Here is a 24,060-nt window from a genome sequence, read left to right on the forward strand (position 1 = left end):
TGAGCCTGAGCCTCCGGTGCCGCTGCTGCTGTTGCAAAGCTGCCGCGGCTCTTCCTTTTTGCCTTTCCTTCCCGAGGCGACGCAGGACTGGGGCCGCGCCGGCGGTAGCGACTCCTGACTCAGGGGGCCTCCGAGGGAGGGGAAGAGAGTGACTCCTGCCTCCCGCTGTCATCATCATCTTCTTCTTTTGGGTTAGTGAATCAATTAAACCTTTCATAATAGTGAGATCATTTCCCAAATTAATTATTTTTATTTTTGAAATTTACCAGTAGCTGCTGCATTTCCCACCCTCGGCTTATACTCGAGTCAATAAGTTTTCCCAGGTTTTTTGTGTAAAATTAGGTGCCTCGGCTTATATTCGGTCGACTTATACTCGAGTATATACGGTACCTCGCTCATTTATCATACAGCTTAGCCTCTGGACTTCTCATCACTTTTCCTATTCTTCTTTCTACTCAATTTATTTTGGTATCATGATGACCAGAAATGAATGCAGTATTCTGGTCTCACCAGTGCAATATAAGTTGGGAATAGTATACCATGTGATCTTGACAGTATTCCTTGGTTGATGTAGCCTAGGACTGTATTGGCTTTTCTGGCAAGCTGCAGCACATTGCTGGCCCATATGTCAGTGATTGTTCACCTAGATCCATCCCACAGTTACTGCTGTTGAGCCAGTTACCATTTATTCTACACCTGTACATTTGGTTTTTCTCACCTATGTATAGGATCTTACATTTCTTAACAAAGGATTGCATTTTGTTGAATAAGGCCTAGTGTTCAAATCTGTCTAAATCCTTCTGAATCTTGAGTTTATCTTCTAAAGTGTTAGCTATTTCCCCCAGTTTGACGCCATCTGGAAATCTGATGACTTCCCTTTCTTTTACCACATCTAGATCATTCATGATGATGTTTAAGAGTACTGGACCTAAGACAGAACCTCAATATACCTCACTGCAAGTGTGCCTCCATGCATAGGTAGTTCCATTGAAGACTACCCACTTAGTGCAGTTGGACAATTCCTTTAGTGGAGGTATTGTCTATTCTACTTTGTTCTATCTTACTAAGAAGTAAACTTCAAATGGCATACCTATTACATATAAATAGGAATTCATTTAAATATTGGTGCTGAAATAATTGCACACTGAAATCATGCTATCTTGGCCCTGCAATAATTTGCTTCCTTTCATCATATCTTCATATGCTGCTCACTTATCCTTTAAAATAAACTATTTATTGGTTAAGCTTTTAATATATTCTGCAATCATCTCCTCATTCATCAGAAACCCCCCCAAAAAAACATTTCAGATATGCTCAATCCAAAAGAAGGTTTTTCCATTTTTTGAGATGTACCAAACTATTGGATTTTCCAAAAAGCACTTTAATTCAATTTTTTACTTTAAGGTACCATGGAGATTTATGTAAATATATTATTTAAAAGAAAAAAATGTTTTAAAGTGCAAACTTTGAAATTGTTCTAGACTTCTTTGTAAACTTTCCAACGTGTTTACAAATATGTTGTTACAAGGTCAGTTCAAAATAAACTACTCCCTGCATTTCTAAACAGTATGAAGATGGCCAGATGTCCTTACCTTTAATAATTACATAGAAGAAGGATTTTTGGTAGGGATGTCTAGTTCCAAGTAAAATCCATTCATTGAAACAACTATTGGAAGTGAAATAATTGCTTTTAATCTAACCATTCTAAGTGGTATACTCTTTTTAGAAAAACATTGTATACAATAATGCTCTCTTTATGGTTGAATAGATTGGAAATATATGTTTCAAGGGAATTCCCAGCCATATTTTGCCCAATTAGAAACGTAGGATATCTTGACCTGCTCAGTATGATGATATAGCAGATCAATAGAGAAAATGACTTACTGACAGCAAAAAGTGCTAAAATAAGGTAAAAATGATGAGAATCACTAAATATCTGACTCTTAGATTCAAGGGTATAAAGTGAAATTTGCTAAAGAGTATAGACTGAAGGTTAGTAGTACAAAACACACTTTCCATGCATTCAGCCCCCTACATAAGTGTAAGTAGTGGCACATTGGTTAGAATGTAGTATTGCAGGCTGACTCTGCTCACTGTCAGGAGGAGTTTGATCCTGACCAGCTCAAGGTTAATTCAGCCTTCCATCCTTCCAAGTCAGTAAAATGAGGGCCCATATTGTTGGGGGCAATATGCTAACTCTGTAAACTGCTTAGGGAGAGCTGTAAAGAATGCTTAAGTGGTATATAAGTCTAAGTGCTATTGTTACACCATCAGTCACCCTTGAAAGGACTCCTTCTGAACAACTATTAGATTATAATAAAATTCAGAAAGTATGTGTGATCATCACTGCTACCAGCACTTACAAGTCAGAATTTTGTTAGAACACCTCTAAAGAAAGTAGGTTAATATTTACCAATATTAGGAGATTGGTCTCCTCTTTCTAGTACTGCTGTGATGAAATGTTAACAGTCAAATTCATTCTAAAAGGTTTCCAATGCAACCTTAGCTTCTATAAAATGTATTGAATTGGTGTCATACAAATATTGTCCATGTTTCACAAATTTATTCAGCTCAGATTTGGGTTTGGTGGCCTGACTTAAAGATTCATTTATGCTCAGGTTCATTACCCTAGGCAGGGATAAAATGATAAAGTGCACCATGTTAGCATGGCTTGGCTAGCCATGTAGGTGTCCTTTGAAGTAACAAAATGAGAAACAGAATCCAAATTGATTTAATTTAGTTGAAATGCCTACCTAAGGTGAGAAATGAAATGGAAAATATTATCCTGCCCCAATAGGAGAGAAATACTTCTCTTCAATTCCTTCTCCCCTAGTTCTGAAAGTCTCCTGTAAAAGCTTGCTTGCTTTAGTTAGTCAGTCAATCAGTGAATCAGTCAGTCAGTATGCTGACCATCTCCCAAGGGGTGACTCTTGGCAACTTATTATTGATTGATAATAATCCAGCGAACATCTCATATTAAACAATTTTATGCAGGTAGATGTACCAGGCCCTTCTTGATTTGCAGGCCCTATTTCACCTCAAGACATCCCTGAAAAAAAACAATCTTTTCTAATATGCAATATTTATATTTTTTACTATGAATATTTTTTCTTTTAACGACCATGTAATCTCTTCCATCGGGATGTACTTGGGACCACTAAACAGAACTCAAGTAATTACTGGGCAGATGCCCTTCCTGTTGCCTACACAGAGTTCTTAGCAGACTATTAGTCATTACACCCAGAGAGAGAAATCAATAGAATAGAATAGAATAGAATAGAATAGAATAGAATAGAATAGAATAGAATAGAATAGAATAGAATAGAATAGAATATAGAATAGAATAGAATAGAATAGAATAGAATAGAATAGAATAGAATAGAATAGAATAGAATAGAATAGAATAGAATAGAATAGACAGAGTTGGAAGGGAGTTGGAGGTCTTCTAGTTCAACCCCTTGCCACTACCTAGGATCAAACTCACAGCCTCCAGTTTGTGAGATGAGATCTCTAGGCTACTACACTACAATACAGTTATAATATTTAACAGTATATCAGTACTTCTGCATTGTGCTGTACTACAAATATACAGTATCAGTAATTCTGATATTTAATATCAGCAAAAATATTTAATATTATGGGTACTATGTTTATTATAGCTTTGAAAGTTTTATTCAGTGACTAATGCTAGATATATCTGTACTGACAATTCCTGGTCCTAATGCTTAAGATTTTCTAAACAAAACACAACACAACAAAACTCTATAGAAACTAAGCATTTTCCTGTTCCTGGATAGGATGAAAAACATCTTGACACTAATAAATATCTCTAAGATTATCTCTTCTCTCTTCATAGATTAATTCATATTTTTATGATTAATCTTCATATTTCATATTGCTTTTGAATATGTTGTTTTTCTTCCCCTAGTGGTCTTCAAAAAGTGGGTCAATTATTTTGTTTTTCATCTGTTACCCATTTTGTATAGCATTCTGCACAAAATGGGGAACATTTGTTCTGAGCTCAAAATGAACTATCCCTCAGTTGAAACATTCCATCAATACAATTCAATATTTGCTGGATTATGTCAAAATAAAACTCAGTGGCTCCAGTGTTTTTGTTCCAATTTTGGTCAGAACTTGCACTTTTTGTTTCATATTTGTAACCATTGGAAAGGCCCATTTTGAGATAGGAAAGTCCTATTTTCAGTTATTTTCTTTAAACAGAACCCTTGAAATGGCATCACTCAAAATAGCCAGATTTTTTTCAGGTGAGAACATGCTTTGTTCTGACTTCAAAACAAATCTACTGGAATGCATTAGTTTTACTCAAATGTAGTGCATTCAAAATGTTTTGAGATCAGAATGCTTTATGCATTCCTAAATCCACCATCTGCTTAGGTTCGAGAAGGAAGAAATGTTAACCCACCCACCCAATTTTTACTTTCATTTTCCAGTTGAAATGCTAACTTGCAACATCCTGGGGGGAAAGTGTTTGACAAACATCAATTTCCACACCTTTTTAATACAACACAACGGATCTCAACTTTTGTTATCTTTGCAATATTTTCCCAATTAGCATATAAACTAAACTATTCCATTTGATTTCCCAGGAGTAACAATAATTGTCAGAATTTCCAGATACTATGTTTACTAAGAATTGAAATTCCAGTAACTAAAGGACATCAGGCTATCAGAGTGGACTAAATACCAGTTACAATCTCAGTTCTACACTCCTTTAGGTAGGAAAAAAAATCCTGTTAATTTGATTTTTTAAAAAAATACTAGCTAATGGAACATTAAATTGCACTGCAAATATGTCTACCCCCCCTCTCTTTCTCTCCCACACCCACCCACCCACCTACTGTACATAGATAAGAGAAATGGAGAGACAGAAGTAAGCACCATAAAATTATAAAATTCAGTAAAGGAATTTTATTTATTTATTTATATCTCACCTTTATTATTTTTACAAATAACACAAAGTGGACCACATTTCCAACACCACTTCCTCCTCCTATTTTCCCCATAACAACAACCCCGTGTGATGAGTTGGGCTGAGAGAGAATGATTGGCCGAAAGTCACCAGGCTGGCTTTCATGGATAATGCAGCACTGGAACTCACAGCCTCCTGGTTTCTAGCCTGGTACCTTAGTTGCTAGGCCAAACTGGCTGTGAATTAAAGGATGCAGTCTTACATTATAGTAGTTGAACTTTGAATCCTCTCTCCAGTTTTGGGCCAGTGTACGTTAAAAGCAGTAGAGTAGCATTCCTCCCACCCACCCACCCCAACATGACCAACAAAAATAACCCACTACAATTTCTTTGGGCCATTCAAAATTACACCCGATATTTCAAACTCTTCCCCTGCTTTCTAACATGCAGAATCACAAAGAGCAACTCTAACAAGAGCACTACACATTCCTTTTGAGATGAAGAACGGAACAATGATCTGTATCATATGACAAACACTTTCTCTGAATTGCAGTATTTGTCATTCTGCATTGCATTTTATTCCCTCCTCCAAAAAATGAGAGCGCATATCTTTTTTTCTCCCTTTGGCAAAGAATCCACTGTGATAAGAGCATAAAGGATTACAAGCTGGTACAAACACTTTTTGCTTTCATCTTCCACAGCCTTTGTTCAGATTTGGTAAATGCGAGAGGATCCTGCCTTTACAACTGACTCTGCTATGGAGAACATAGCGGATGAGATAAAAGTAAATGCTGAGCTTGCAGTGCTGACTTTAATTTTTCACCTTGAGGCCCAGAGGCAGCAAGAGAGAGACTAGCCACAGGAGAGTGCATTGTGCAAAGGAAGGCAATAAGCTTGCTACCTTAAAGCAACTGCTGGAATAATATGAAAGAGTTTTACAGTTAATCAGCAGATTCTCCCTCAAAATCAGATGCATAATAGGTTTAACGGTTTTCTTCCTGAGGTTGCATTCTTTGAAAATGCAGACCTCCTTCAGGAATAAAATGAGAACAATATTGAATTCAAAAACAAAACTGAATTCTAGGTTGATCACCTCGGTCAAAAAAACTTTCTAACGTGGACTGGTAGAGTTTGTAGGCAAGATCCTATTTTGAGAATTGCAACTTTTGCTTTGGAAAGGAGTGCTTTATAGGATTTGTTAATTTGGGGGTCATTTCCATTCAGTCATGTGTAACTGTCTCATGCTCAACAGGGCACTGGTAGGTTCAACTGTTATATATGTCAACCAATCCCAGTGGCTCTAGGTGGATTACAAAGAACGTAGTAAGAATTAAAGTAAATAAAAACATACAGAACAGGAGCTAATATACAATTTCAGACTTATTTCCTGAACTGTGGTAGAGTATCAACTTGTTTATAAGGATAAATGAAGAATCTGCTCACAGTATCAAATAAATATTACTGAAATTTCTTTCTAATTGACCAATTACTTATGCCTTCCTGTTCTTCTCTAGCCATATTGCCATTCAGAAAGCTACCCAGATCAATTCCTTCTATGAAACTGAATGTTTATACTTAAGACAAGGCCTACGAGAATAAGTTCTCGCCCTCTTATTCTCATGGGCCTTGTCTTAAATATAGAATTGGTAAATTGGTGGCAATGAAGTTTTTCACCATTTTTGCTTTCCAATGTTGTAAGTTTATGTGGCAAAATTTACTTTGGCCAGCATATGTGTTCATTCCATTCCATTCCATTCCATTATGATGGAAAATTTCACTGTCATGGAAACTCAGAGCTCTTTCAAGTTACTTTCTGGCTTGGATAATCTCCAATTGAGACCATCTGCCATGCTTTACTTCTCCTTGGTAATAACTATTGACAAACTCATGTTGTGAACCCAGATAGCTTAACAGAAGCACCTGCCTAGAAAAATTGTATAAATAGTATGTACTAGGTGAGAAACTGCTTCATCCAAAAAAATAAGTAATACTTCAGCATGGCTCTTCTCAGATATAGAAAACTGGCCAAAAAAAAAACAACAGCTAGAAATAATTCTTGGCCATGCAAACTGGCACACTGAGCATACTATACTCAGAACTTCATTTATTGACAAACAGAACCTATTGGTTCATAAATTTGGATCTGTTTAGGACAAATAAATGAATTAAAGCTTATGAGTGAACAGATGCAAATCTATATTGAAATAATATATTTGGATTTTTAAATTTTGGTTTTGTCCTGGAATGAAACATTTTTTTTTAACTTTAAGTATCATTTTGAAACTACATTACTCCTTTTTCAGTTCAAAGAATTGATCATAAATATATTTTGATTTCAAAATAAATCTATGCAGATTTATGGTATATATCATCTTCAAGATATTTAGTTTGTTATGTTTCCTTTATATTTATATATTGCCAGGAACATTTATGGTTATATTTTTTTAAAAAAACTTTGTTTTTGAACACTTTTATGTTAATCAAAACATTCTTCTCACAATAAAAATAAAAGAATGTTCTTTCGTCATAAAATGCATTTCTATCAACTTTCATTTCATTTTTATATATTACAAGTATAATAATTCACAAAATAATTTGCTCTATATTTCATAAAGCATGTAGATTAACTTTGTATTCTATATTTTTAAATAAAGTTATATAAATTACTAATATCCTCCATTCCCTAAGGATAAGAGTAAATGGTAACTCATTGATAAATAAAAGATAGTAGATAAAAATACATTGAATAATAGATTTTTTAAAAATTGCAAATCATTTTTGTCCTATAGAATAGGAAAGTAATAAATATCTTGAAACAACTACTTTTCAAAATGCACCAAGAAAAAAAATAAAGATTAAGAACTGCTTGAAAATCATTAAAAGCTAGGGAGAATCAAAATAATGAAGCATGAAGTTAATAAAATAGCAATAGTACTTACACTAATAAACTGCCCCATAATGCTTTACAGTACTTTCTGGTTCTACAGTACTTTCTGGTTCATATACAATGTCAGAAGAAGACAGAAACAATAGCTGTTGATAGTTAGAGTAATTGAAAAATACTCCTGGTCCCCCAAATACAGAATGAATATTGTCATGGTGGTAACTTCTAACCACATCTAAGGATCTTTATGTTGAATGCTCTTCTAGATAGAAGATCCATGCAGAGCATCCCTTCTTTTAAAATGACTAAAACCAGTGACTGAGATTTAAAGATGTGCAAATATTTAATTAGGGAAAGGATGACTTTTGCTAAGAGCATTTCTGTCCTCCTAACTTCATTGATGCACACAGATTTCGCCTTTGCCCCTTTGGTGCCATGGAATGAAGGAATGAATATGTGTGTGTGCGCGCGCACACACACACACATACACACACACACCTTGATCAGTTTAGCTGTTCTGATGTCACCAAAGGTATGGAAAATGCTAACATTTTAGCATAAGTTTCTTGTCTAGCCTTGCTACACCTGGTGTCTACTGATTCAGAGTCATGACATGAAAACAGCCAAAAAACCTGTTTATGACAGCTTTTCTGCAAGTATTTACTAGGATTGTTGCATGAGCTTTGAGAAGTGGGACTAATAAATATTTTTTTAGTTTACGAATCTTGCAGCAATAATATTTTACAGTTCACAGGATATACTGCTTAGCATCCATAGCTAACAGAATATAATTCTTCTTAAACTGACAACAAGAATGAGGAAGAACATTTTTGTTGTAGTTGCTATTCAAGACTGAATATCTCAGCTCCCTAGACACAAGGAACCTTAAGACGTGAACTGTTCTTCTCAAGTTCCTAATATCTGAGACAATATATTTGTCAGCGATATCGCCACTGTACACTTAAGGTAAAAAGAGAACAGGAGGTCCAGTGACAGGGATGCTGGATGAATTGCCATATTCAAGGCGTCAAACTGATAGGAATGGACAAAATCCTTCAGTGCTACCTTCTCCACAGAGGGTGTAACTACAAATTAAATGAGAAGGAAGCAGATGAGCAATCCAGATATCTGTCTATGGGATGGGCTAGACTTCATATAAGTACAATAGCACCAGAATTAATGTTAATCAGAGATGATGAAAGTTGATCCACTTTGTATTCTACAGACACAACACACTAAGTCAGAAGAATAAATTGCTTCACAGACAGGAGATGGGAGGATCATATTTTTAAATGATTTAAGCACTGTCTGAAAACAACACAGCATACAAAATATTGACCAGAACCTTTCTTCTTAATGTACTTTTCCCCCTTTTAGGGTTACATGTAAGACACTACCCTCCCAGCTATTAATTGTATTCAGGTTTCAAAGTGAATTGTATTCACTTTTAATTCTGTATCTCTTTTCTTTTCTTTTGATATTCTGGACATTAGTGTTATTGCTTGAATGGCTGAAACAGTAATATCAGACATGAGAAGGAACTATTGGCAAATTTGGGGTAAGATGCTGGAGTACATAATATACCAGGTCAGCATATTTTTAGAATATATGAAATACCTGCCGTATTATTAGCTGACTAAATGTTGTGAAAGGGGGTAAGAAAATATGAGAAGTCTAGAATACTGAACAGAAAATATTCTACAATCCAATTTTTATACTTGCTTAACATTTTATTATTACTGTTGCATTTTGTATGTGGCTTTAGAAGAACTGACAGATTCTAGTGTTTTTAAATGTAAATTACAGTTTATTTTTATATCTGAAGAAGACCAATATATGCTCAAATTATTCCTTGCTTTGAGATGTATAAACAACACAGGAAATTACAATAATTTGCTTCTCATTATCCAATGTCTTACTAAGGTAAATAAACATAAATATTAAAACAAGCCCAGAGGTCATATGGTAACCCTATTATGTTTTTGTGAAACACTGTACAAATTGCACCAAAAGCTAGCAGCAATTTGTAAAATTGGTACAATTTATATATAAAAGAATTCCAATTATAGGAGCAAGAAAACACTCCTTTAGAAAATGTTGAGATTTTAGAATGTGCTTTCTTAGAAAATGTCTGCTGCTTAACAGGGTATGTTGCATGGCTTTTCTTTACAAAAAATATACAGTACTGAAATCAAGTAGCTTTGCTGATGCATTTGTTGGGAAAAAAACAGCTTTCCAATTGTAAGGTAATGAAAGAAAAGTAGTAGCTAAAACCTTTGAGATTTACTACATTAAGACACTAGGAAGGGAATGCATTTACGTATATACTTATGTATATATGAATCCGCATACAGACGGGATGTTATACAACTTGCCTCATGGTGTAACCAGAACAATCTGGAACTGAACACACTCAAAACCATAGAAATGGTGGTAGACTTTAGGAGAAACCCTCCCATACTATCACCTCTTACAATACTAAACAACACAGTATCAACAGTAGAGACCTTCAAATTTCTAGGTTCTATGATATCACAAGACCTAAAATGGACACCTAACATCAAAAATGTCATTAAAAAAGCACAACAAAGAATGTTCTTTCTGTGCCAACTTAGAAAGCTCAATACAGACTTCAGAGAGTAATTAAGACTGCAGAAAAAAACAATTACTACCAACCTGCCTTCCATCGAGGACCTGTATACTGCATGAGTCAAAAAGAGGGATGTGAAAATATTTATAGACCCCTCACATCCCAGACATAAACTGTTTCAACTCCTACCCTCAAAATGACACTATAGAGCACTGCACACCAGAACAACTAGACTCAAAGACAGTTTTCCCCCCGAATGCCATCACTCTGCTAAACAAATAATCCCCTCAACACTGTCCAACCATTTACAAAGTCTGCACTACTATTACTATTAATCTTCTCATCACTCCTTATCACCCATTCCCTCCCACTTGTGACTGTATGACTGTAAGTTTGTCAGTTGTATCCTTATGATTTATATTGACTTTCCTAGTATGATTTGATTGCTTATTGTACCCTATGACTATCATTAAGTGCTGTACCTTATGATTCTTGACTCTTAATGAATGTATCTTTTCTTTTATGTACACTGAGAGCATTTTGCACCAAGACAAATTCTTGTGTGTCCAATCACACTTGGCCAATAAAGAATTCTATTCTATTCTATATACATACAATATACTGTACATATTCATATTCTGAGAAGACTCTTGTTAAATTTTTAACAATAAGATACTTTATGGATACCTACTATATATTGAAATGACCCATCTCTCTCCCCATAAAAGGAGAAAGGGAATTAAGATATAAATGTGTAACATAAGATGTTCCCAAAGGAGCAAAAAGCAAGCTATGGTCAATGTATTGTCATTGTTCTGTAGAATTAGAAATACTGTACCTATGAATAATGCAGATGCATGTTTGAGATGATGTGCAGAGTAATTCAGAAGTGAGATTTGTGAAGTGATAAGGTATCACAGACACATTCATTTGATTAATAGTCTGCACAAATTATCAAAGCATCAGCATGTAAGAGAAATGTCTTCCCAGAAATCTGTTTATTATATTTTCCCCCTAAATCAAGTGGCTAATAGTTGGAGTGTAAGGGATTTCTCAAACAAAATTAGTGGATAATTGATTTGTGAATAAAAGTTACTGAATTACTGAGATTCTGAATAGAGATACAGCCATAGAAATGTATAAAATGTACACACGTCGATTAATCAATTAATCCAAAGGCATATTAACAATCCTACTGGTTTCAATTCAAAATAAAGCAATAAGAAGGCAAATCCAAATCATAAGAAATACTTTTCCAACTTCTATGTTGCAGCTCCAATTATTGCAATCAACCTTTATGAAATATTCTCTTTAGAGGAGGTTTTGCTGTATTAACCTCATTTTAAGATTATATTAATTTCATCTTATTCAAAGCAAATTGTCAATGGTTTACTAGAATAGCATCATCAGGCTCATTCAAGCTTGTATAAATAATATTACATTACAAAGTTGTTTAAATAATCCCAAAGGTGCTTTTTCAAGAGACCAGAAAGTCCAGTTGCCTCTTGAAAAAGCATCTTTGGGATCACCTTGATATTGTGTGTGTGTGTGTGTGTGTGTGTGTGTGTGTGTGTGTGTATGTGTGTGTGTGTGTGTGTGTGTGTGTGTGTGTGTGTACTCTTATTCTTTATTTTCTTATATGTACCCATTTCATGTATTCACAACTATGTATACATTTATACTTATTATCTTGTAAACAATTGGCAAATCAAATAAATAAATAAATAAATAAATAAAAGATCAAATTATAGTTGTGACCAAACATCACCTAGACAGTCTTGTCCCTCAACCTAGTCTCCCTTCATAAAGGGAACTGCAAAAAAGATCTTAAGAAAGGAAATGATCCTACAGAGATACAAATGATGTAGGGTTTTAGATATACAGTTTATCTAAAAGTTGATAGTATACTATCGGTTGATACTACAAAGCAATATAGTTGCTACATGTTGTATTATTAGTGCAGATTCCAAACACACTTAAGCAATCAAAAATCTTTAAACAAAGTGCATTGTAAAAATCTAAAAGAAGGTAATTAGCAAGAAAAATAGAATTGGCTGAAGTTTTTGCTGAAAAACAGTGTCCCTAGATGCAGCAGCCACCTTTTGCTTATTTCTGGACTAAAATAAGGTCTGAGACAGCTCTGGAAAGTTTGCAAATAATGGGCATCATCCAAGAAAGTCTTGAATAGAATAGAATTGAACTGAACTCTTTTTCTAGAACAGAGTTGTCAGACATGGTCGATAGATAGATAGATAGATAGATAGATAGATAGATAGATAGATAGATAGATAGATAGATAGATAGACTTTTTTTTTTTAGGGGGGGTTTTTTTTTTTTTTTTTTTTTTTTTTTTTTTTTTTTTTTGGGTGGTTTTTTTTAAAACATGCCGTGGGGGGTGCCTTGGGACTCCGCCCACTTGAGGGTGCGCGGGGGGTGGGGGGGGGGGGGGGGTGCGTTCCGCCTCCTCTTCCTTCCTTAGGTAGGATAGGATTGAAGATCAGAGATTTTTCCACATATTTGCTGCGGGGCTGAAGTTAAGGATGGGGCCGGTGGGTTATTTGGTTTTAAATGGGAACATATACCAGTAAGCTCTTGTGCTTCAATGGGGTGGGAGAATCTAGCGGAAAATTTTGACCTTGTGTGGAAAATAAACCTTTCTAGTTTGCAGCTTAATAGGCAGGATGGGAAAAGGGTATCTCAAGAAGTCAAGCTAGTCTGGCTTAGTCTTCAAAGTCAATTATCTACAGTTTCAGGTTGAAGTAGATGAAAATCATTCATTAAACTTAGACAAGCTTAGCCTTAACCACTATCCCAAAGTGGTTCTCAATTAACATTTTACTGGACTACACTATACTGATCCAATTGTGGTAGAAAAGAACAATCAAAGAAAAGGCATTGCAAATTAATGAACATAACATTTTGCTAAGATCTTCAAAAAAGCCAAGCAGGAAGGAAATGATGGTAGGAAATGATAATCCAGATCAATAATATCAACCAAGTGGGTCATCTGTTCAGGTCAAGACTATACATTAACATGTGTACAATACATATTGAAACGAATAAATAATTGACATAGAAAAGTTGTCTTTTGAATGGTTGCCAATGGGAAAGTTTTAGATAAATGTCGACGTTTCCTGATATTTAGCTTCTAGGAAACTAAGAATTCAGGAAGATTATTACCAGCTTGAAGAAACAGGACAATACATCAGCGTAATCTCAGTTCCTTCTCCATATTCTTTACTAGATTAATATACTCAGATTTTGAAACTACCTAACCTATTCCCATCATGGGTTAATAATTTTAAGAATGGTCATTGCAACATCACTATCTGCTTATCAAACATGTATTTTGCATGTAGAATCCAAGTGAACAGCATAGGAACAAACTATCTGTTGCTCAACACATATTAATGCATAGTTGAAGAGATGAGTGTTGGTTCATAAATGAATCACAGAGTTGGAAGGGATTCATTGATGTTCAGGCCTTGAACTTCTTGTTCAAGGTAGGAATCAGAATGGAAATATTTATGACACCTAACTACCCAATATCTTGACTTGAACCCATTATGTGAGATCACCATGGCCTTTGCTGATTATATTCATATAAAATTGTTCTGTTAGGAATCTTTCTAGATGCACAGAAGGCATTTGATAATGTGAATTGGCAATTCATGTTATCACAGCTGGAACAGATGGGCTTTGTTAAAAAATTTACTCAAGCAATAGAAGCTATATATCATAAACAAACGGCAAAGGTAATGATAGAGGGAGAACTGACAGACTCTATTGATATAAGAAAAGGAACAAGACAAGGGTGCCCACTATCACCTCTGTTGTTTGTGTTAACCTTGGAAGTGCTAAACGGAAATATTAGAGGAGAAAAGGATATAAAAGGGATGAAAATTTAAAAGGAAGAATTTAAGTTGCAAGCATTCGCAGATGATCTGGTTTTCATTTTAGAAGACCCACTAGAAACAGCATCAAAATTGATAGAAAAGATGGAGGCATATGGAAAGGTGGCTGGTTTGAAAATAAATAAAGATAAGACAGATTTTGACAAAGAATATGCTATCAAGACAAAAGGAAGAACTGGCAGATCTATTGAAAATTCAGGTCACGAATAAGATCAAGTACTTGGGGATACATTTGACAGCAAGATGCAGTACACTAAAAGAGAATAATTATATCAAACTTAAGCAGCAGATAGCGCTAGATTTGGCGAAATGGGAAAATTTACAGCTGTCATTAATAGGGAGAATATCAACAATCAGGAATCTTCTCCATGACATTGAACCAGAATATGGCTTCCTGTAACTTAAGCTTCATTTGAAAACTATTCCTCTATTTATGTAATCTAAAATTATATTAGCCTTTTTAGCAGCAGTGTCACTACACCAATTCATATTCAGATTGTCATCAACAATATTAGGTGCTACTACTAGATCAGATATCCCTAATTCTTAAGGAAAGAACTTCATATTTGTCTCTATTCAATTTAATTCTGTTATTTTCTATCCACTTCTTTAATCTAACCTAAAATTGTTTCCAATTTTAATTCTGTCTTCTATAATATAACATGATTGTGCTGCTTTTTAATGGTGTAAAGCACCGAGAATTACTGGTAGTGGAGCATTTTTAAATTTATGTAAATAACTAAATACAAGTCTTTTTGGAATCTTTTGCCATTTTATTAGCATTCTTATTACCACTTCACCAAGTCATTAATAAAAAGTACTCAATATGTGATAAAACTCTATAGCATTTCAGATGAAAATTTGCTCAGTGTGATATTGGACCAGTTACATGAATTATTTGGGTACTCTTTTAAAACTAGCCATGTTATGTACAGCCAAACAATGCTTTCAGGATATACCTAATGCAATGTCCATAGCATTGCTATGATCTATTATGAACACTGCATGATCAAAGAGGAAAATAAGATCACTCAGAATGATATTTTATGATTTAATCTAGAAATCTTCCTAGGCATTCATATGAAGAATATCTCACCAGTAATCACCAAGTCCTCTTTTTCTGAAAATGAGGAAACATTGACATAATCCAATCATCTGGTACTTCATTCTTTAGCATATTTTAGCATATATGTTTAATTCAATGTATATAAATTCAGATCACCAGCCATCCCTTTCAGTACCCTATGATGCACAGGATCAGACATATGAAATCATTCTAGGTCAGAAGGTGTACCCTGAGTTTCTCTCAGACTCAGTCTAACACCCAGGTAAGTGCTAGGAGTCCAGAAACCAAAGCTTTCTCTTGTCATTTTTGTAACCAATTTTGGACTTGCTATTTCTTCTTTTCCAGTCCTGATTCTTTCTAGACTAGAAACCTTCAGTTTCTTCATTCAATGGATATGGTAGAATTACGATTTTGAATGATTTTTCTATAAAATTTCTGTAAGTGTTATATTGCTGAATGATGAGGATGCATCTTGAATACAATGGGAATTTTATATTCCATGGTGAAAATAACTGCAATTAGTTATATAAGGAATGATTAAATACAATTATTATTGTTCTTTGTGCCAAGTACTTCCTGGAACAGTTTATTATCCGAAAATTTGCTCAAAATTTTGCCATAATGATTTTCTGTGAATCATTATGCAAATGAGCAGGGAGGAGCATAAACTTGCTCCCATATCAAAACATTTAGTTGCATATATGATGCATATTATCATGGAATGTATTAAGGAATGCATTAGAAAATAAAATGAGTAATGTCATTTAGACTAATGTCTAAAATTCAATCTAAGCAAAATGGCTTGACCCTGACAGATAAATGAGTATGGATATAATTAAAGTATTGTAGCAGTCAAGAAATATAATAAAGTAAGGGGGCTAAATGAAAAGTAATGCTCCACCTCCATAATGTTGGTTTAAATAAAAACATTTTAATAAATGAAATAGGAAAATAGTTGTTTAAATTATATATTTTGTTACCTATATTTACTTCTTCACTTAATTACTACACTTTGGCCAAAAATGGATAACGTTCTTAAAGCTGTCAGGTATACAAGAACTCATATTTTGGAGCTGTTCCACTTTGTGAGGACTTTTTGTTGTACAAACTGCTATGATATTGAAAAACATCAATAATGTGACCCACATATTCCCGTGAATGCCAAGCTTGACAGCAATTTCCTTTTGAGCGATCCACTAATTGTCCTTCATCTTCAAACAAGTTCTGAGGTCCTGCTACCTCATCATTTCAGTCAAACAGATGCTTTCTAAAGTATTCTTTCAAGTTTGGAAAAAAGTGGAAGCTTTATAGCACCCAAATCTGGATTTATGGTGGGAGGTGTAAGGTGGTGAAATCCAACATCACAATTCCCTATAGTATTGGGTGTGTCAGGAAGTATGATATTCAAATGTAATCAATTTGAAGCAGAAGGTCCTTTGTGTTTCCAAAATCTGCCTTGTCATTGTTTTGAGTGATGCAGTATAATATTCTGAGTTAATAATGGTGCCTGAAATTCATGAAAATAACATCATCTGCATCCCAAAAATCTGTAACCATGAGTTTTGAATCACTCCTTCTTTGCAGGTAAATATTGTGATGATACACCATAGAGTGATGTTTAGTTCCTGGGCCATGTTTCACTGGCTGTCACAATTCTGTGAAGAAATATCTATTCTCATAACATGACAACTATTGCTGGCAAATTATAGTCCTTGAAGCTTTCATCTTTGCTGTCAGAATGTGAGGAACATATCTTGTACAAACCTTCAAATATTGAACAACATCAATAACGATGTTCAATTTTCATCATTGAAATATCAATTTATCTTTGATCCACCAATTGTTTTCCATCGGTTCTTCAGCTTTTCTCTTTTTGATAATTTTATTAAGAATTATATTAAACAGATAAAACTAAACTAAAAATCACTCCTGAAAAAATAGTAAGAAAAATACACCCCCTATCATCGTCAACAAGCATATTCAAAATTAACAATCTATTGTTGTCCTAAATTACAACCACAAAAATCTTGATTTCATATCTGATCCCATTTTCAATAAACTCATCTCTCAATCTTCAATTTATTAATCAACAAAGGTCCAATAAAAATTAACAAAAAAGGAGTAAGGTACATTCTTACTTCTACAGACATCAAATAAGAGATTCACTTATTCAGATTTGGATGAAAATCCAAAAGAAACATTATATAAAGATATCTCGCTGGCTGTCAACTATGGGGGCCATGATCCACCCAAACAGATTGGATATAAAAAAAATGTTAAGCTATAATGAGTTACTAGATAATCAAGGGAAGCTCAAAACAAATCAGGAGCTGAGAGAACAAGGAATTATAATTGATTGGTGGCCATACTTACAAATATAAGATAGATATAAAAAAGACCTAGAGGAGTCTGGATTTCATAAAGAACAACAATAATTAGATAAAATTTAAGTTGGAACAGAGGAAAAATTTATAACTAAAATGTATAAATATCTCAATAGATAAAAAGTCTGTTCCAACTAAAATTTTATCTAATTATTGTTGCTTTTTATGAATTTAATATGGAAGAAGAAATTGTAAAGGGTTTTATGATAGCATGGGTTCAAAACTTCAGATAAGTATTGAATTAGATGAATGGGAGAAATTATGCATTAGGAATTACAAATTAACGACCTCTACAGCCTACAAAGAAAATTTATATAAAATGTTCAATCAGTGGCATCTGGCCCCAGCGAGATTGGACAAGATATATCCCAACACAAGCCCAAAATGTTGGAAATGTGGACAAAAAGATGGTTCCATTTATCATATGTGGTGCTTATGGCCCGAGACCAGGAAATATTGGGTTAAAATAAAGCACTGGCTACAAGAGATCACCAAACACCAAATTGAACTCAAACTGGAATTTTTTCTATTAGGAATAATCCCAGGCCAATCCCCTTAAAAGATTAAGTATATTATACTCCATATTTGGCTCCAGAATAGCTTTTGCACAATTGTGGAAAGGAGCTAATATCCCTTCAGAGGATCTAGTCATAAAAAAATACTGGAATACGCTGAAATGGATAAGCTCACATTGGAAATGAAAGACAAAGAGGATTCCGATTATTACACAATATGGGATAAATGGTATGAGTGATTAAAAAATAGATATAATAATTAGGAAGAATGGATTATTGTAAATAAAATGAGACCTTAAGATATTATTAATGTAGATACTGAGATTATGTAATGTAGATATATGTATGTATGTATGTATGTATGTATGTATGTATGTATATGTTTTCTTAAGTTTTTGTGGGTACTTGCATGTATGGTATTCAGCTTTGTCTGGGTATTTTCCCACGTCATTATAGTTGTGCTTTTAAAGTTGTAGCAACGTTTCGGCAGAATCTCATCTGCCATCATCAGGCTTCTGTATTGTGTTCATCTGTGAGTCACACCTAGACCTAGTCTGTGAGTCACACACACACACACATATATATATGATATAAGTATTTGTCAATGCCAAAATGTTGTTACGAATATAAATGAGATTTGTATTTTTGAAAACTGCAATAAAAACAATTTAAAAAATTACAAAAATACATAACAACACAAGTATATAATCTCCCTTTCTATTTAATCTAAATCCCCTTATCTCCCTCTTAACAATTAAACATTTAATAACAATACACACACACACACACACACACACACACACACACAGACGTATATATATGTTCAGATGTCTGAACATCTGGCTGACTATGCGATGATTAATAATAATGATAATAATTGGAACCACAAAATAAATAATGTCACACAAAATGAAGCAGCTAAAATGCTCTGGGACTTTAGAATTCAAACAGACAAGAATCTACCATATAACATCTCAAACTTAACAACTGTCCATAAGAAAAAAGTCTCGATCATGGACTTGGCTGTATCTAGTGACAACAGAGCAGAAGAGAAAGAACTGGAGAAAATCACAAAAGACAAAGACCTGTAAATAGAAATAGAATGATTAGCAAAAGAAAGCAAAAATAGATCAGTAGTAATAGGCACCTTGGGTCCAACTGGAGCACCACTTGAACACTGTTGACATTGACAAAATTACCATTGTCAAGCCAACTTCATATGGAACAGATTAACAGTTTATCCATCTTAATAAAGAAATTAAAATAATAAAGTGTAAGTGATTAAAAGAGTTTGCTTAAGCTTGTCTGTGTCCATGAAGGCTGCCTTTACAGCTAAGAGATGATGGAACCTGTGACTCCTAACTCATTGCAAGCTACAGCTACAAGAAATGACGATTTTGCCTATCTGCTCACAGAAGTCAGCTATATGAAGTACAAGTCCAGAAAGTATTTTGGCAGCTTGGGTCTCACATTAAGCTGCTTTTTCAGCAGAAATGCTACCACAATCTACACTGACCAGATAAAATGCACATGTTAGCTTGCCTCGCTTCACTGGCGGCCTCCCGCCTTTCTGATGTGAACCTTGTTGATTGCCCTTAAAAGTCACATATTTCATTTCTGGTCACACAGTTCTTCCTGGTGTGCCTTTTAACATTTATTTGGCCCAGAAATGCACAATATTGTACAGAATTATCACCATAGATAGTCTCCATTTGGGAGTAAATTTTAATTGGAGGGACCTTGGCTTATTATAGAATTGGAGCCAGCTTCCCTATTGAATTTCCTTATGGAAAGACAGCAGGAAAGTTTGAAGACCTCATTTGGTACCATCATTGCCTGCTGATCCCTGCCACATGAAATTGTGAGGTAGGTAGGTCCCAAGATCCCAGATTATGATCATGTGACTGCAGGACTGCATGATCATGTGTCTGGTTCTATGCTACTTTGAAGACTGGTTCTATGTCCATTTTGTCAATGCCACCATGCATTGAAAAGACACTAAATGAATGGACAGAAGCCAATGAGTACTTGTACAAAAAATTCAGTCATGTCATTTTGTTTAAAGCACAATGATGAGCATGCAACCTTTTCTTATAGAACTTGCCACCAACTGAATTAAACAGGCAATACTGAAAAACATACCAGAGCTTCTAACATCTGTTGGTACCTTATAGATTGGAGGTGTTACTTTTCATTCAACTCAACTTACAACCACAGTGGAATTTTCATTGTAAATCATTGCAAACATAAGTCAAGTCAAATTGTTAGGTGGATCCAGCTTTTCCGATGGGTTTTTGTTATTGTTTTTGCCCGAAATTGGCAAAAAAAATCATGATGATCTGACTTCAGGATGCTGCAGCCAGTTGTACATGTGAACTGGTTGTTAAGCACCCAAATTGCAATCACAGGACAGCAAGAGTAGTGTGATAGCTATAAGTATATGTACATCAGGGCTGTCAAAGTCAAGGCCCGCAGGCCAGATCCGGCCTGCAGGGTGCTTAGATCTGGCTTGCGGGGCCGGCCTGGAAATAGCAAATGCCTGTGGTGCCTCTGCCAGTGAAAATGGAGCAAAGGGGAAGCATGTGCAGCCCACCAGGCTCCTCTTTCACTTTACACAACCACCATGCTCACGTCCCCTCTGGACCTTCGAGGTCAACCGCAACGATGGCCCTCAATGAAATTGAGTTTGACACCCCTGTTGTACATGTTGTTTAAGTCATGTTTTCCAAGGCCACCGTAACTTTGATCTGTTGTGCCTACCTGTAAATTGTATGGAACGAAACAAGTAAATTCAAAGGGCTCATGGTTAAAAACTCATAAACCAGCTCAAATTTTTTATTGTCGGTTCTCACATACTCATTTTGCCTCTCTTATGAAAACAAAAAACAAAAACGTATAATGCTTTGATAATTTGATCCAGACATTTTGCCAATCTGCAATCTTCCTTCAGTTCCAGAATTTTAAAGCTGATGCAAATCTCTTGTGTCCTAGCCCTTGAACCTTCATTTACTGTTTCAAAACTAGCTCTCTCTATTTGCAATTATGTTTGATCCCAAATGCAAGGGGGAATATGGAAAATAGCTTCATCTTAGTATGCAACTATATGAAACAGGAACTTGGCAAGGATATCTATAGATTCAAGCAATGCAGCAATTCTGATATGAAACCTGATTTCAGATATACATTAAATATACCTGAAATGCACCATGGTTGAATAGATAAGCTATAGTATAGTAATAAAAAAGGAGGAGGAATTTCACACAAGAAGATAAAAAAACATTATCAATAGGGAGAGAGATAAAAGAGTTCTACTGCATATCCTATATGAGGTGAGAATTTTGGTCACAAATACATAAAAGTTCATCACAAACAAAATCCATTGTTCCCTTGGAACATCTTCCCTTGGAAATTCCAATGGATGCAAACACTAACATGAAATCACAATCAGATTACAGATGGACAACTTCTATGTCACAGGCCAGAATTTGGTCAAGAGTTTAACAAATAAAAAGAGATCCTTGGATTATGTGGGTCCATTTTTTCATAACTATAAAGTTTGGGGTTTGTTATGTTAATGCTAATAAGAGTCTTCCAGAACCTCAGACTTCACATTCTCTTTCTGACTTTTCTTTTCACATTTTTTGCTGAACCACTGTAGGACCAAAGATCAACAATTTTGTCAAAATTTGGCATATGAACTATGGTTCATTTTGGGGCTCCCGAATGCCAGAGACCTCAATTGGCTGCACACAGAGAAATCTCTTCCACAGAAAAGAACCCTGCACTCATATGACCACCAAGATATTTTAAAGGATCACGTACTACCATCCATAATGTATATCTGATCTGAATTCTTAAATGGTCCAATTTCTACTGACCTTTTTTCTAATGACTTACATAATTAAAAAGGTACGATGGGAAAAAACTTCCAGAGGTCACCTTCTGTTAACCGTTCAATGGGGAACAGCTAACTTGATCTTCACATCTCTAATTAATAAAAATTTCATTTAAAAAAACCAAAATCCAGCCTTCCTAAACTCTGCAGTATAATTAAAGAACTAAAACAGGAGATAGGGTGTGTGTGTGTGTGTGTGTGTGTGTGTGTGTGAGAGAGAGAGAGAGAGAGAGAGAGAGAGAGAGAGAGAGAGAGATTGTGATTTTTAATAGCAGGCATACACAACTTAAGAGCCAACAGTGTACAATTTTACCTGCCAGGTAATGCAGCCACTCATTTATCATTCCCAACTGACATTTATTTAATCTTGGTGGGTTTTCAAAATTTCCTGGCTGCCAATGTTTAAAATTGTCTAGCAGGCTGCAAATCTTATAGTCCTCTATAGGTTTGTATTACCTGTTCTGCACCATGCTCATTGCTATCCAGTCCAGGGGGTAAACGTTTTTTCCAATCAGATCTTTAAACATTATGAAAGTTTCCATCAAAAAGTCCTAGTGGGGAAAATATGGATATATATCTTTTATATTTAAATATCATGCATTCTTCAATATAGAAAAGAAATCTTGTTCTCATCTTCAATGTAACTGGTATATATTGCTGACCCAATTATACAAAATGCCTAGTAATGACTGCAGCAATTGACCAACAGAATAGAAAAAATAAAATAAAATCAGTGCTAGCATTTTATAACAGTCTACCTCACCCCGTTTTTGCATGAAATTGCACCGACATGACAAAGCAACAAATGTGCTGAACTTGAAAATTACCTTGTTGAAAAACAAAATATTTCAAAATATTAGTTCATCCACGTGATTTCTACTTTTGTTTTTAAGACTGAAACTTCAAAGGCAATCCTGTTATATAAACTAATATTCATTACTATATACACCAAAAAGAAAACAGTCCTTTTTGTGATGAACGTGCTTGAGCCTGTTTCCCATGACCACTTACCACTAATTCTGAGCTTGTCTGAAAAGTTTCAATGTATGAGGAATAGTGCTGATCATTCATTTGGTCCAGGATTGCTGTCATGCAGGCCACAAAATGACTCTGCAAAAGAAACAGATTAACCATGATGAAATGTATATTTACATCCAGATTAGATACATTAGGAGACAAAATAACACATTTATGTTATGTCCTAGTACCAACATCAACATCAACAAATATTTAACATTTCATATTCTTTAATTCAGGTTGTGTATAAGTTTTGTAAAATATTATCTTTTTAATATTAACCACCCAATTATCCCATGGTAAAATGGGTAGACAATAAATTTAGTAAACAAATAAGTAAAGTAAAATAAATAAAATAAAATAATAAAATAAAATAAACAAAGCCAAATACCTGATGGGAGAAAAATAATATTTCTGCTTATACTCTGTGAGCTGCAATTTTCAAAATTTACATTTCTCAAAATAAGTAGACTTGGACATAAAAATGGGCAATGTTTTGCTACACGGATACAATGTCACAATCTGGTACAGAGAAGTGTGATATTTTTTTTAAAAAAGTTAAAAATACAATACATTTTCAAGAATTTTTGTAGAATTGTTCAAAAAACAAATAAATCCTGTGTTGAGAATGTTCAAATAATCATAAAAACATCAAGTCTAAATTTTATTAAAAGGAGAGGAATTCTATTTGTGAAATCCTAATGTTGATTTCACTGGGCAAACAAAGCTGTATAAAAAAGATTGGAGAAAGCAAAGTGATTAAAAACCATCTTAAAATTAGACAGGCTGTAACAGTGATAAAAATGTTCACCCTTTCAAAAAGTGGACTCAGTATTAGAACAAAAGAAAAAAAAACTTCCTTA

At 34.6% G+C, this 24,060-nt stretch overlaps 1 protein-coding gene across 1 annotated transcript in view; it reads right to left on the minus strand.

Moving 5' to 3' along the window:
- Positions 1–24,060, minus strand: part of DOCK2 (dedicator of cytokinesis 2) — a 316,367-nt gene that overhangs the window by 85,882 nt on the left and 206,425 nt on the right. Inside the window, exons 28-29 of the mRNA XM_026688575.2 lie at positions 23,192–23,290; positions 22,637–22,731 (exon numbers count right to left, since the gene is read on the minus strand). Coding sequence (XP_026544360.2) covers positions 22,637–22,731; positions 23,192–23,290 — 194 coding nt within the window. The remainder of the gene's footprint in view (positions 1–22,636; positions 22,732–23,191; positions 23,291–24,060) is intronic.

Source organism: Notechis scutatus, chromosome 2, assembly GCF_049901735.1.
Source record: "Notechis scutatus isolate UNSWTSFEM ecotype Mainland chromosome 2, rNotScu1.2, whole genome shotgun sequence".
NCBI lineage: Eukaryota > Metazoa > Chordata > Lepidosauria > Squamata > Elapidae > Notechis > Notechis scutatus.